At 40.3% G+C, this 14,218-nt stretch overlaps 2 protein-coding genes across 2 annotated transcripts in view; one reads left to right on the top strand and one right to left on the bottom strand.

The window, feature by feature from the left end:
• bmp6 (bone morphogenetic protein 6) overlaps positions 1 to 4,906 on the top strand; it is a 47,830-nt gene extending 42,924 nt beyond the window's left edge. The window contains exons 5-7 of the mRNA XM_086151421.1: positions 1,561 to 1,637; positions 2,257 to 2,367; positions 2,797 to 4,906. Of these exons, the coding sequence (XP_086007547.1) occupies positions 1,561 to 1,637; positions 2,257 to 2,367; positions 2,797 to 2,946 (338 nt within the window). The 3' untranslated portion in view covers positions 2,947 to 4,906. The remainder of the gene's footprint in view (positions 1 to 1,560; positions 1,638 to 2,256; positions 2,368 to 2,796) is intronic.
• Positions 4,722 to 13,399, bottom strand: txndc5 (thioredoxin domain containing 5). The gene is made up of 10 exons (XM_086151422.1): positions 13,137 to 13,399; positions 11,875 to 12,027; positions 11,565 to 11,673; positions 11,377 to 11,473; positions 10,552 to 10,667; positions 9,343 to 9,429; positions 8,931 to 9,092; positions 8,649 to 8,731; positions 7,850 to 7,979; positions 4,722 to 6,637 (listed from the first exon to the last, which is right to left on the bottom strand). The coding sequence occupies exons 1-10, from the start codon at positions 13,319 to 13,321 to the stop codon at positions 6,515 to 6,517; spliced, it is 1,245 nt and encodes a 414-aa protein (XP_086007548.1). The 5' UTR covers positions 13,322 to 13,399; the 3' UTR covers positions 4,722 to 6,514.
• Positions 13,400 to 14,218: the final 819 nt, after the last annotated feature.

The following is a 14,218-nucleotide window of genomic DNA, read 5'->3' as shown; positions in this document are numbered from 1 at the left end:
GTCTCTGAAAACAGTCACACTCGCACAAATGCAGCAAAGTGAGATCAGCTTGCGATATCTGCTTATTTCATACTGCACTTCTTACTTTCATGACATAATCATTTCACAAATTTTAACAAATTTCTCCCTTAAGATGTGTAACAAAGTGGTTAAGCATGATCACTTGAGCGCACGTGTTTTTATTTGCATTTGATGGATGTAAGTGGGTGTCTGTGAGTGAATGCGCTGTGTGTGTCTCCTTCAACTGCAGCTGCTGGGTGGTGGCTGTGTCACTTAGTGAGACCCCGTCTCTCTCTCTTTTGACAGTAACCCGTGCAAACAAAAAAAAATCTGGCATAACTACACATTTTGTGGTTATTTATCATTTCATTAAAATTTGATTCAGGGTATAGGAAGTGCATTAACTTTGAAAGGAAAAAGAGGGAATCATTGGGGTGTTTTGCAGCTTAACCTGAGCAAATAGCAGACATAGGCAAAAAGTGAAATGAAAGGCCCATATCGAGATGCAAATGACATGTAACAGAAAAAAGAAACACTGGCAACTGTTGGATAGCCTTCTGACAAAACACTTTATAATTAACTGCGCAATGAGTAGCTTCAAAGTTACTTGTAGGCTTTAGGCTGCAGGGCTTCTTCAGGCCACCAAGAAGCTCTGCTCACATTGTGTTGCTGTGTTACAATACCCAATGGAGCCAGCTAAAGTGATCAAGCAGATAGAAGCTTGAAATCCAAGCAGAACATCCCACATTTTGACCTGAGTTCATCTGGCACTCATCTTCAAGGTTCTGATTCCATTTCTTCACACATCCACATGTCCTTCTGTTTTGACTGTAAGGACCTGAATGTCTGTAAATCAACCAGTTCCTCCTGGATTCGGCTCTTGTGTGAAACTAACCAGCACTGTGGCCCACATTTTCTTCCTGTCATTGTCTCCCTCATGGAAGGCTTGTCTGGAATACATGATCCAAACAAATCAACGGGGCAAGACGGAGAAACGCTTGAAACGTCAGCGGAAAGTTGGTGTCACCGTCTTGACTTCAGTGTGGTGGCCGATGCCAGCAATGACCTCCTTGACTGTGAAAACCAAACCTATACCTGGACTGTCTGCAGCCGTCTGTCCTGCCGCCGGGCAGCTTCGGAGTGGAACACAGATAATTAAGAATAAGCCGCGGGGCAGGAGAGTCAGCAAACACATTTGTCACTGTGTCACCCCTTGAACTTACGCCAGGCAATGCTTGAAAAGCTGATGAATTCAATTAGGCATCCCTTCAAACACATTAGCCAGCAGATGAATGTGGAGCACGTACGGCACAATGACGGCTGTAATGAGTATTTGGGTCTGAGCTCTGGTGGACGCCCTCGCATGCGCCTCCGCCCAGTGAATTACATGAGGCGTACCATGTTATTCTTCTTCTCTCAGATTCTGAAGGCAGTGCGGGACATTTGCATGCTTTAATTTGAAATTCTTGTACAAACATTATTTGGTCGTGCGCGACCGGAGGGATGTAAAGCACGGCGTAGAGGTTTCCTCCCGAGTCACTGTTTGCTCTTCTGTTTCAGATTACAACAGCAGTGATCAGAAGACGGCTTGCAGGAGGCATGAGCTCTACGTCAGCTTCCGAGAGCTGGGCTGGCAGGTATCAAGCATGTTCCTTTACGCTCTGCAGCCCCTGGTTAGCTTCACATTACACTAATCCATGGCATTGACCCTCAGAGTCTCTCGAGGGTCATTTAAAGTTGCAGCGCCTCGCGTAGAATTACTAAAAGTAAATGTTTGAGACTGCTGTTGCAAATCGCAACCTCACACACACTGAAAAAGGACACACGCTGGCATAGCTGAGTGGAGAACAACAGGCTATGGATACGCCGTAAAACAAACAAAAATGGGACAAAAAGGCAAAGAAAGAAGAGGGAACTTGAGGACCTTGAATGATTTCAGTGGGAGCAGCATTTTTTCATCCGGCATTCATCAGCTTCCTTGCTTTTCAAAAAACAAGAAAAAATTATATTGTATACCTGTCTGAAAAGAGATGTTTAATCTGTTCAGTGAATTTTTCTTTCCCCCTAAACTGAATAAGATTATCCCGCTGAGAACCAGAGTCAGATCAAATTGACTCAAATTACATTTCAGTATTTAATTTCTTTAAGTTTGTCTTTTTGATAAACATTTGAAATAAGCAGATGGCACAGCAAGTGCACAAAATGATTTTTCAAAAGGCTGAAAAGGCTTTGTGTTCTTCCCTGTGCTCCTCTAAGGACTGGATCATCGCCCCCGAGGGCTACGCAGCAAACTACTGTGATGGAGAGTGTTCCTTCCCCCTCAATGCCCACATGAATGCCACCAACCACGCCATAGTGCAGACACTGGTAAGACGCAGCTGCCGAATATCATCATACCTTCATATGTTCAAATCATATTTTTAATTGCAGAGCTTCGTTTTGAATGTCTGCACAGATTTCCTCCTACAGTAGAAAAAAATACATGCAGAAGGTCAATTGGGAAAAAAAATGGGAAAATGTGTGAATGGTTATATGACTCTATGTATGAACCTGCGACTGACTGGCAAACAGTCCATGGGGTACCCTGCCTCTTCCCCAGCTGGGACAGATCCAGTGTCCCCTGCCACTCCAAGTGTCGGACAAGCGGGAGATAATAGATGCAAGGATGGTTTTGAATGGTCTCGTTCTCATTACTGCTAAATGTCAGAGCTGACATGTAGCCTCAAGGGGCTATCACAGGATCTGATTCAAATGTGGTCCATTTGAGGCACTTACAAGTTTTCTCTGAATTTTAAGGTGCACCTGATGAACCCTGAGAATGTACCGAAGCCGTGCTGCGCCCCCACCAAGCTCCATGCCATTTCAGTGCTTTACTTTGACGACAATTCCAACGTCATCCTGAAGAAATACAAAAACATGGTGGTGCGGGCCTGCGGCTGCCACTGACACCAAGGCAGTGGTGCTTACTTTTAGAGATGAGTTGGCAACGGGACAACAAACGTACCAGTGACTTCAAGTGGTGAGGTTGACCTCAACTGGACACCGGTTTCCTGCCCAAATTGTCAGCCTGCAAGGGACATCCGACGCGGAAGATAATTTAAACGTCCGAGAACAGTTATATTGGACAATTTGCGCAATTCCATTCACTCACATGAACGTTTGATCTACAATTAAGGGACCATTTAAAAATAACAAAATGTGGGTTTCAACTTCAGGCAACTTAATCTTCCTCCGGCATTGAGCCCACAAAGTGTCACCTTCTTATTTTGTTGTGGAGTTTTACTTCATGGCTTTGCCTGTGACTGAGTTGTGAGTGTGTGTGTGTGAGTGTGTGTGTGTGTGTGTGGATGGGGGTGTTCAAGTTTTTATATTACGTGTTCTCCCTCATTGAGCGGGCAAGGCAAAGTCTGTACTGAACTGTTTAGGGACCAGTTAAGAGTGCTCCCCTGCTTCCACGCAGTAACCAAAATTCTTATTACTGCCTGGTGGTTGTCTCTCCAACAGTAATGGCCAAATAGGGTTCATGAAGGCCACTGCCATATGACAATGATGTTGACCTCAAAGTTTTTGAATATAAAATTTCATCACTCACTTCATCTTTTGATATCTGTCTGAAATATGGTCATAATTACTGCTGCAATCAGGGCAGAAAATCTGTTATCGTTTTTGACCATTGAAATTCTAATCTGGTCATTCTAGAATCCACTTATTAGCAGATGGAAATTATAGTCTCTTGCCATGTGTGGAGCAGAGGCACTAAAAAAAAAGAAAAGAAAAAAACTGATCATTCTATCATTCTCTTACATGTATTGAAGTACTTCTCCATTGTGCACGGCCTTGGGAAGCTGACCAAAAGCAGCTAATGACATCAGTGGGTCACATGATTGCCTGCTGCTCAAAGGAACAGTAAATGAGGGAGAAATAGAAGCCGGTAGATTCATGTTTCCTTCCTTCCTTTTCCTCAGTATATTTTCTTCAGGCCATATTTGCCTTCTTAAAATATAATATGGACTGAACCAAAGTGACCGCAGGCTATTTTAGCAGCTCACTGCTCCAAATATTCCCTCAGTGTCAATATTTGCTGGTCTCACGCTGAGCTGTGATTCACCAAGCTGGTTCAACATGATGCATGTTGTGGCCACAATGATGTTTTCTTCAAAACAACAGAATAATGCAGCCTTATCCCGCTGACATACCGCAAATGGCCATTTCCATGTTGCAGCACACAAATGCTTCCACCCCTGACAACCCGTCAAGAAATGCTGGAAAAATATTCAGCGGGTCAAAAAACAACTGGCCCAACGGTTCATGTGCCAGCTTTCTGAAATTAGCCCTTTGCTTTTACAGCCCTGAGGGTCAAGATGGTTTGGAGACTTGTGTTCAGTTGCAATGCTTTTCCAAATGAACATGTTACTGTGAGCCTTGAGTTCAGTGTCTCTGAATGGCAAGAAGTCTTTTTGAGAACATATTTTTATGAACAACCGAATACAAATAAGTCTACATACCTTATGTGCCTAACCAATCATACATTACAAAATATACCTCTGGTAAGCTGCTGTTTACATTTGTGATCATGTTTAGACTGTTGGTTTTTTTGTAAATACTTGTACATTCTCAGCTTATTTATTGCACCTTTTATTAAAATAAAATTAAATTTGAAAAAAAAAAAAAATCACACCTTATTAAGAGACCGATGCAAGAAGAAAATGAACACACACTTATTTTGGAAAAGTTTTTAATTTTTTTTATTATGAAATCTCATGTTACAACTTGCCATTATTCACTCTTTTTTTGTACAAAATTCATGGGTAGTGCTCAACCCATGACCCAAGGAAAAAAAACACTTCTGTCACTGGAGTTCCATGGACCATGTGCTACCCATAAAAACTTTTATTGACAAAAGAAACTGCTTTCGCTTGGCCTATTTGTGTACCTGGTTCATACAAGACATGTGTCCTGCGTTATGTTGCGTGTACATTTTACCCAACCTGGGTTGAAAAGCATTTGCAATGTAAAGGGTATGACGGCCGTAGTGTGTGTTAAGTTCACTTCAGCGTGTTTAAGCATAATCAATACAATGAACCACTCCTTGGCTAAATGTTAATGCTTTTAAACCTCAGTTTGTTGCAGGTTATTTCTTGGCCTGACTTTCTGATTTCTAAATACCAATTGATGGACAGTGATTTGTGAGAACACAAAGGGAAAAAAACATCTTTTAGATCCATTGCCAGGTCACAATTAGAGGCAGGTGAGATTCAGAAAGCTGAAGATGACAGATTGAGTCCGCTTTACCACCTTGTCCCCTCATAGTCCATGAGAGCTTGTACTATTTTCAATAATTCAGTGCAGTGCTTAAAGACGTCTTGTCAGTAAGGTGATACTGACGTGCTGAAGCCCCCTTCTTCCCCTTAGCCTAAGTCTCACAGGGACTGACACAAAGATGCCCAACCACAGTGGAAAAAAAAGAAAGATGACAGCTGCCTCATAGAGAGCTTGGAATGAGGGTTCAGTGCCAAAACCACAGTGGGCGTTTCTGAAAACTATTCCAGACTCTACACCATGTGTGTTTTACCCCCAAAACTAACGCCAAGTGCCCATGCTGCCCCCTCCCACCCCATCTGCAGGTTCCCAAATCACTATAGCACGCAACTGACCTGAGAGATACAGCATAAAGAGCTTCACATTCACCCTAAGGACATCATTAGGGCATATTTTAAAAGAGCCTTGTCCCATGCTGCTGCTTCTCAATGTTAGCAAATCAACAAAAGCACTGGTTACTAATCAAAAAAATGAAATAAAAAATAAGAAGGGGCAGCAACATGGTCCAGGCCTGAGGTTCTAAATTCTAGGAAAACTAATGACAGCTGGTTGAGATCACAGGAGTCATAAATGAGATGAAAGATAAATTTCTCAAAAGGGTACTCATTTCCTATTCGATTTACTTTCTATAAGAAATGCATCATTATCCCTTAAAGAACTAAGGGCTGCCACATTATACTCCTGTGATAACAACCATATGACCTGTGTGGATGCTCACCAGAGTTAAGTCAGATAGGCATTGGCATGCGCTTTAAGAAGCCGCAACTTAACACTCAATCTCAGGTTAGTGTGACAGTACCCTAACATAAATGGCTTTTGATTTAACAATAGATCCCATGTACAAAATGCAGCCTTTTTTTCTTAAAAAGTGGCTACAGATTTTCAATCAGAAACATTTTTTTTCTTCTTTTCTTTTAAACAGACAGTCCCTCGATACAACCCTTTTTATAAACAAGTTTTGTGACAAGATCTGGCGGATTGAAAAGTGGTTTGCAGACACGTTACTTCATTGGCAGGCCCAATCAATATCAAACTATGGTGCTCTTCCTTGCACAAGATTAAAGATTGGGTGACGGCAATTTACATTCATATCTCAAACACGGCTTAATCAGTCCTTACTTTAGAACTTTAGATGCAAGTGAGGTTTGGCTACTGTAAAGAGATGGAGTCCTACTGGCCCGATGGGCAGTGGTGCTTACAGCTCATCCCTGGCTTGACGCATGACGAAGCCGTGCAGGCTCTCCAGGTCACGACCTCCGTGGTGCTCGTCACCCTGCTCCCCAGCTCGGAACATGAGTAGAGTGGGGTAACCTCGCACCTGGTTAATAACAGCAAAACAGCAGTTAAGAATTCAGGATGTGCTACAAAAACTTCCAACGTTAAAGATCAGCTGGTGTGGCAAATAACTGAAACCAACTGGAGCCATCTTAGTCAAGATTTTGAAACGAGACACTAAACAGATGACAAGTGACAAATATGATTATTAATATGTTATTATTATCAATTTGTTTCCAATGGTATTTGAAAAATGAAATAAAATTTGGCAATTTATACATATGAGTTGTCAAACCCCTTGAGAAGAGAACCTATGTCTCTATCTCTATTTTTATTTAATAGTGGTTTATTGAAGACATTGTTTTTTTCTCCAAATATAATCGCAATTAAAACACACGTAATCTGAAAAAGAATAATCAAACTAAAAGGCACATCAAAATAAACACTCTTAAGCAAACAAAAGTTTATTGTGCGGCAATTCAATAATAGACTGACACATGGATGTAGAGGGTATTATCATCATCATCATCATCATCTAGTGTTTGTACTGCGTGGCTGCAGAGTCCAAATTAAGATGATGAAGACGATGGAAAAAACTTATAAATCAGTGTTTTGAAGGCCATATGTTTGCAAACCTGCTACTTTTAAACAGCTTCAATCTTTGCATTTCTGTTGGCCTGGTGTGAATTCTTAATATGAGCTGGCTTTCACCTCCACAGCTTTTACTTTCACCAGTTCCTCCAGTACTTCAGGGCTGAAGTACTGGAGGAACTTGGAGATCTGTTTTTTCTCTGCTGGTGAATCTGTTACCCTGCTAATGCTTGCAAGGGGATTTGAATTAAGTTCCACTCACATGATCTGTAGTGATAAACAGTAGGCTGCATTTGTTGGAAGACCCATGAGTATGAATGTACATTGATACTGTACAAAATATCACATTTTGAAGGGGCTTGCTTGAATCTTGATGCAGATTTTTACCAAATTTAACAAAAATGTGTCAAGCTTTAAACTGACCTGATGACCAGTCACTGCCTGGACTGAGCAATAAAAGATAGGTAGGAAACAGAGGGGTCTTCACGGAATGATGATTCAGTTTTTTGCTGCCGAAAGGCTTTACCTTCAAACGTTAGGAACGTGGCAATTTTTATGGGAGTGTTTTGATAATTGGGATTGAGTATATGGTATGTGAGAGATTTGCTTTGTATTGAAAAAGCTGTCACACTGTCTGATTGTGGATGAAGCCTTCACTACTTACAGAGAACTTGTTGCAGATCGTGCGCTCCACAGTGCAGTCCACTTTAGCTATCTTGACATCAGTGAGGCCAGGAAAGTCCTTGTTTGAAAGATCCTCCCATGTGGGAGCGAGATTCTTACAGTGGCCGCACCTACAAGACATCATGATACAGGAATGACATCACTGCAGCAGAGAATCCGCTAGGGAATTTATTTTTAGAAGGTTGAACATTGATGGTAGCCGTATAATCCATTAATTTGATGACAAAACTCTAAAAATTTAACTCCTTCTGCTTTAAATTATAAAGAAACAATCAAACTGGAGGTAACCCTGGGTCAACTCATCTATTACATGTAACAACATAAAATATGTGGGGGCATAAAATAAAACATTGTGGGGGCGGCATGGTGCAGGAGGTAGACCAATCATCTTTGGAACTGAACATTCCTGGTTCAATTCCCAGCTCCTCCTAGTGTGTCGAAGTGTTAATGAGCAAGACACTGAACCCCTAACTGCTCCCCTGGCACTGGTGGATGGCAGCCTACAGCTCATGGTTTATCTATGATGGGTTAATTGCAAAGAATGAATTTCCCCACGGGGATTAATAAAGGATAAATTATTATTAACTGTATTTTACTGAATTACTTGCCAAAAACAAACTTTTGATAGTCAAATTCAATAAGTTTGACAAAGCTTCACATAAAGGCTGATGAGGATGTAAACAACAAATGCCAACAAAAGTTACAATGAATTTCAATGTGTCAATTTTTCATACCCTGCATGCTTATTGATTAAAACAGTAAACATGATGACTCCTTACCATGGGGCGTAGAATTTTACAAAAGTGAGGCCCTTGGCGACTGTCTCATCAAAGTTGCTCTCTGTCAGGACCAAAACATTTGACTGCATGCAGGAAAGAAGCAGACAAGGATGTTAACACTTCACAGCCCCATAAATGACAGATGGAAGGTGAGGTAACTTATTCCAACCCCAGAGTATGTGATGAAACAATATTTAAACTAAATGGTGAACTCAGTGGCACACACATTATCTATTAGTGTTTCACATCAGAATCAGAGAGAATTTACACCAAAACACTTACCTTCATATCCTCTTTGGCTGGCTCCTCAGTAGGGATCTCATTCTCTGCTTTCTGTTCCTCCTTTGGCTCCTCTTCTGCTTCCTTGGCGACTGCAGCCTTCAGCTGGTTGTCCACAAAGTCCTTGAAAGAGTCCAGGTCTCTCTTTCCTCTGTACTGTTCAGTCTGCATGCACATTGCAACTCTTTAAGTGTTGGTGTTGAGCCAATTCAAACTTATCTCTTAGCAAGGTGAGTTGTATCATGGTTACATCTGTTCACTTGGCCTCCAGAACTATACACCGAAAGTCACTTGTTGGGTCAAACTTAAAAATACACTGTATTCAGGGAAAAATGTTGAAGTTTACTAAAAAGCAGGTCAAAGGGGAGAAGGATGATGTTGATGCGCAAGTTAAATAAAAGTATTTCTCTGTTACCTTCACTCCATTGTAGAAGAAGAGCAATGTGGGATATCCTCGTACGCCGTATTCTGAACATACTTCATAGTGTTGCGTACAGTCCACCTACACCACCAACATATAATACATTATTGAACAGATAAAAATGGAAATGCAACCCCGGTGAAGGCATCTGTAAAATTAGTAGCCCTTAACGTAAACAGGTCACTTCTGAGATGGCCAGAATCCTCTCATGTAAACTGATAACAATGGGAGGCCAATATCTGATGGCGACTTCCTTGTGATGACAATAAAACCGCTTTTAATTTCAACACAACATTTGTGCTCCTTAAAAATAGCGCTGTTTAATGTCATGTCGCTGTTTACTTATGTAACAGCATAAGATTTCTGACATGACAGCATCAAAAGCTGCTCTGCCTATGCAAGATCAACCGGCCTGAACATATTTTACTTTGACGTATCGGGTCAACTTTAATACTGAGAAAGTGCCGAAAGAAGGTGAGCATCTATCACTTTCACCAATTTACTGTCGGTTGGAAGTTTGTCTTAAAGTGATTGTCCTACCATCTTTCTCCTGATAAATGATCTATTTCGTCAGTATTGTGTATTTTAGTTGTTCTTTGGTTCACATGATTTCATAATCAATAATAGTATATTGCTGTTGACTGTATTTGTTAAGAGAGTTGTGTTGGTATTTGGTAAACTTGTGCAGGTGTTGTTTGTAACAAAAAGACCATTTGTGTACGTGCCTGCTATGTAATCTGCCTCCTCTGTGAAATTAACCACCAGCCGCTTCAAACTAAAACCTCATTGGAAAAATAGTTCTTGGTAACAAATGTGGGCCAAGACTTGATGAGTCATCTGGCTCCTACAGTTTTGAAAGGTAAATTTGTGGGTAAAACTCATCACCGGCAAACTCTCAAGGGAAAATAAGGGAAGCCATTACCTATTTTTTGTCTTCATACTACCACATAAGAACTGTGCAAATGTCTCTCTGATCTATATTTCAAAATTAAGTGATTCAGTTCAGGTAATTTTTAAGAGGGTTCTCTATCAGACACGGGCTTCTTGTGATACTTTATTTTCTATAGTTTCAGTCACAAATCTGACTTCTCTAAAAAACACGAGTGAAATGCCTCATCTGAAAAAGAACACATGGAAGACAAAAGACCCCCAGTAGGTATTGAAGAACTGTAGCATCACTGAAGTGTGCTTCAGCAGACCCACCTTTCCAATTTTGACATCATCAGAGTGCTCAAATGTGGTGGCCATCTGCTCCCAGGTTGGGGCCATGGCTTTACAGTGACCACACCATGGAGCAAAGAACTTAACAAAATGGGCACCTGAAGAAAAGCGAAAAACATCATTGGGGCGTTCAATCATCAAGTGACTTAAAAACATGTACCCAGAAATGACACAAAAATGGATTACAAAATGCCTTGCAATATCTGCCAGTTACAGCATAGACAATAACACACGTACACAATTCTGTAGTAAAAAGGAGGCTGGAGCAGTTTATGTACCCTGCTGTAAAAGAAAATATACACCACTAACACAGTTTATACACAGCCTATTACACAACATTTAGTGCCTCTGTTGCCAAGATGTGAAGGTGGGACCAATAAACACTGCTTTAAAAATGCCTATGTCATATCCTGCCCTTTTTCATCTCAAAACAAGAAATCATTTATTTTTCTTCAGAACCAAAACATTTAACTTGAGCGGGACTAAAGAGCCACAATTTCAATGAGACAATTATGGCAAGAAATGTTTATGTTTGCCTTGGTCGTCTGAAAAAGCTGAAATATGAGGTGACAGGAGACAAGTGTTGCAGAGCTGGTTCACATTGAGTGACGTGGATTTTAGCAGAGGCGCTATAGTTCACTAAAATGAAAGTGATAGGGTGTGTTTTTTCTGTAGTGAAGCATCATGAAGGACATTTCTCTTCAGTTAAAAAAAAAAAAGTAAAAAGAATAATTATAGCCTCTAAGTGTTTATCAGGAAAGACAGCATTCTACAAAATTAAGCAACATATCTTCTATAGGTACTTACCTTTCGCTACATGGACTTTAAAGTTTGAGGCAGTGAGCTCATACATTCCCTGCTTTGGCTCTGGGGCTTTAGGAGGCTCCAGTTCAGTTTCTGGTTCCTTTTGAAGAAGAAGAAAATAAAGCACATTATCACCGATCTATACTCAATGGTGTATAAATGTTTGAGTTGAAAGGATCAACAGCATTTACAGAAGAGGGATCCTCTTGGACTGTCTTCAGCATCCAAGTCTCCAGAGAATTAAGATCTCTTGACCCCTGATACTTCACTGCATCCTGGTCAGGCCTGAACAACTTCAGCCTGACAATGTTGCAAAATTGTTGTAAGTAATCCAATAGCATAATTGATTTGAAATATTAATACAAAGTCAACTAGGAAATTTCATCATAGTCGTCATGAATGTGCCATTCAATTGAGTAAAATAAAAAATTCAAAATGAGAGAATTCTGAGAATATCGAGGGGAAAAATAATGAATGAAATGGCATAATTTTCATACTTACGTGGGGTAACCCCTAACTCCATGGTCTTTGGAGCAGAACTTGGTGTTCTGGACACAGTCCACTTTCACAACGTATGCTGGGGGCTCATCCATGCTGTTGTATTTCTCTGCAAGTTCATTCCATGTTGGCTGTAACCTCTTGCAATGGCCGCACCTAGACAACAGAGGCATGGAAGGAATTGGAACATTCAAAAAGTTATCCTACAGTATTTATTTTTCCTCCCGTTTTTTTTTTTTGAGAAACAACACATTTGGATGATGATCCTGGTTCTTAAACTGTATATGCCAAACTACGGGAAACTCATAAAAAATAAAAAAAAACTGTTTTATGGTGATGGTTTCTAATATGTAGGTGACTCATCTGGGGCCAATGCTTCCACAAGTATTTAACAATCATAAAAGGCATCATTTCAAACAATTATATTAACTGAAAGCACAAATGGATGTGATTGACAAATACTTCAATAGGCACCTGTTGTTCCCTCTAAAACTACTGCATGGCTTCTGATGCCAGATAATGTCTTGAGCAAGTTGAGAACAATCTGGCTTGAGCACACTCAGGACATTAATTCTCATATTAGTACAGCGGGCAGTTGTGCAGATAAATCATTTGTTATAATCCATCCAATCATAAGTCAATGCATTATTGTAGAAAAACACAGGAAAGAATCAGCGATTTAGGCTGAAAATGGTTTAAAGTGTTTGTGATAAAAACCGGAGTGGGGGATGACGTGTGGATATGCAAGTTTCGAATACCTAAGATTTGTATTTTAACTTTTGTCTAACATTAATTCTGTAACCTGAATTTCGATATAGCTGACACATTCACCAACAGTCAATCGTTGCGTGCCACGTAAGCACAACTTCCCCTCAAACTTCACCTTTGAACTGCATCAAAAACCCCTTAAAACACTGCTTCGTAGCCTAAACTTAATCTAATTTGTCAATAACAAAGTTTCAATTTAACTTCAATTATAACTAGGTTATAGCAATGCTAAAACACGAAGCTATCTTGTTTCAGTGTATTGAGCTGCAGACTTCTAGGGGTTAACTTTGCTAGTCGGCAACCAAGCTAACATTGCCGGCAAACCATAAGAAAGCTAAGCAACTATTAGCTTATCTGCTAGCTAGCATTCTCGCTAACTTGCCAGGTACCTATGATGCTATTGCTATTTCTTTGCTTGTATTTGATGAAACAAGTAACTTAGCAGTGTTTAGCATCCGTTCACTGACTGGAAAAAAACTTGGGAACTATTAACTTACCACGGGGCATAAAACATAACAAAGTGGGGTGCAGTGGGCACCGCCTCCTGAAACATCTCAACGGTGTAAGTGTGCTTGGCATGCTCGTCGTCTTCTGCATCGACGTCGCAAAATACCCCGACTAAAAGTGATAATATATAAATAAAAGCCAGGAGAATTAGTGTGGAAGTCGACGTTGATGCCATGGTGGATGTGTTTGGTGGGGGTGTCCCTGCTGGTGTGAAGAAGAGACAAGATTCGGGTGTTCCCGCCCCTACGCCGTTCTTGGTCTAAATATACAAAAGATCTGGATGGGTCACAGGCAAATGGCGGACAGCGGTTCTTCTTGCTGGACGAGTGTGAGGATGTTTTGTAGATTGGTGTCAACTAACAGCAATCTGACAGGTTCAGTGATGCGCAAACCTGTTTGATAAAAAAAAAACAAAAAAAAACAAACCAAAAAAGCCATCATGAATATTATGTGTAATATCATAAATATCACCCTTTCTAACTTAACTTAAAAATAGAAAAATGCATATAAAACCGTTTACAAAATATCACACAACACAGAAAAAAACAGTAATATACCCTTGGTCTAAATTAATATGTATCTGATTTTATTTTCAATCTCAGAAGTCTATTTCCTGCTTTACTTTACATTTATTTTCATACTATTGGATAGCAAATAGAAATTTGTGCACTGAAATTGCCATTCATCATATCCCTTTGATCAATGATAAATGAAAATAAAGCTCAGCAAAAAATAAAAATGATTGGATTGTCTAAAACACCCCAGTCTGGTTATTTTCAAAATACAGTTGTCTAATCTCATAAAAAAAACTTTTTTTATGTTGCACCACGAGCTACTGCTGCCATTGCATCAGCTATTCAAGAACAGCAAAACACCTTAGCCTACAGCAAATATTTGCACAAGTGTTGAAGTACAAACAGAAGCTGGTTTTGCCGTCTTGTAAGAATGATAATTGAATGATTATAATTAATTAATTCATTGATTCAATATCTATACCACAAATCCTGCACTGTGAGTCCCAGGGGTGGTGGAGTTGTCACTGGGTGTGAAGTAGAGTTAACCCTGGGCTGGT

This window comes from Fistularia commersonii, chromosome 8 (assembly GCF_037954325.1).
Source record: "Fistularia commersonii isolate RoL2024-O1a breed Wild chromosome 8, RoL_Fcom_v1.0, whole genome shotgun sequence".
Taxonomy (NCBI): domain Eukaryota; kingdom Metazoa; phylum Chordata; class Actinopteri; order Syngnathiformes; family Fistulariidae; genus Fistularia; species Fistularia commersonii.
The sequence above is the reverse complement of the archived record's forward strand: the minus strand, read 5'-3'. Positions and strand labels throughout refer to the sequence as shown.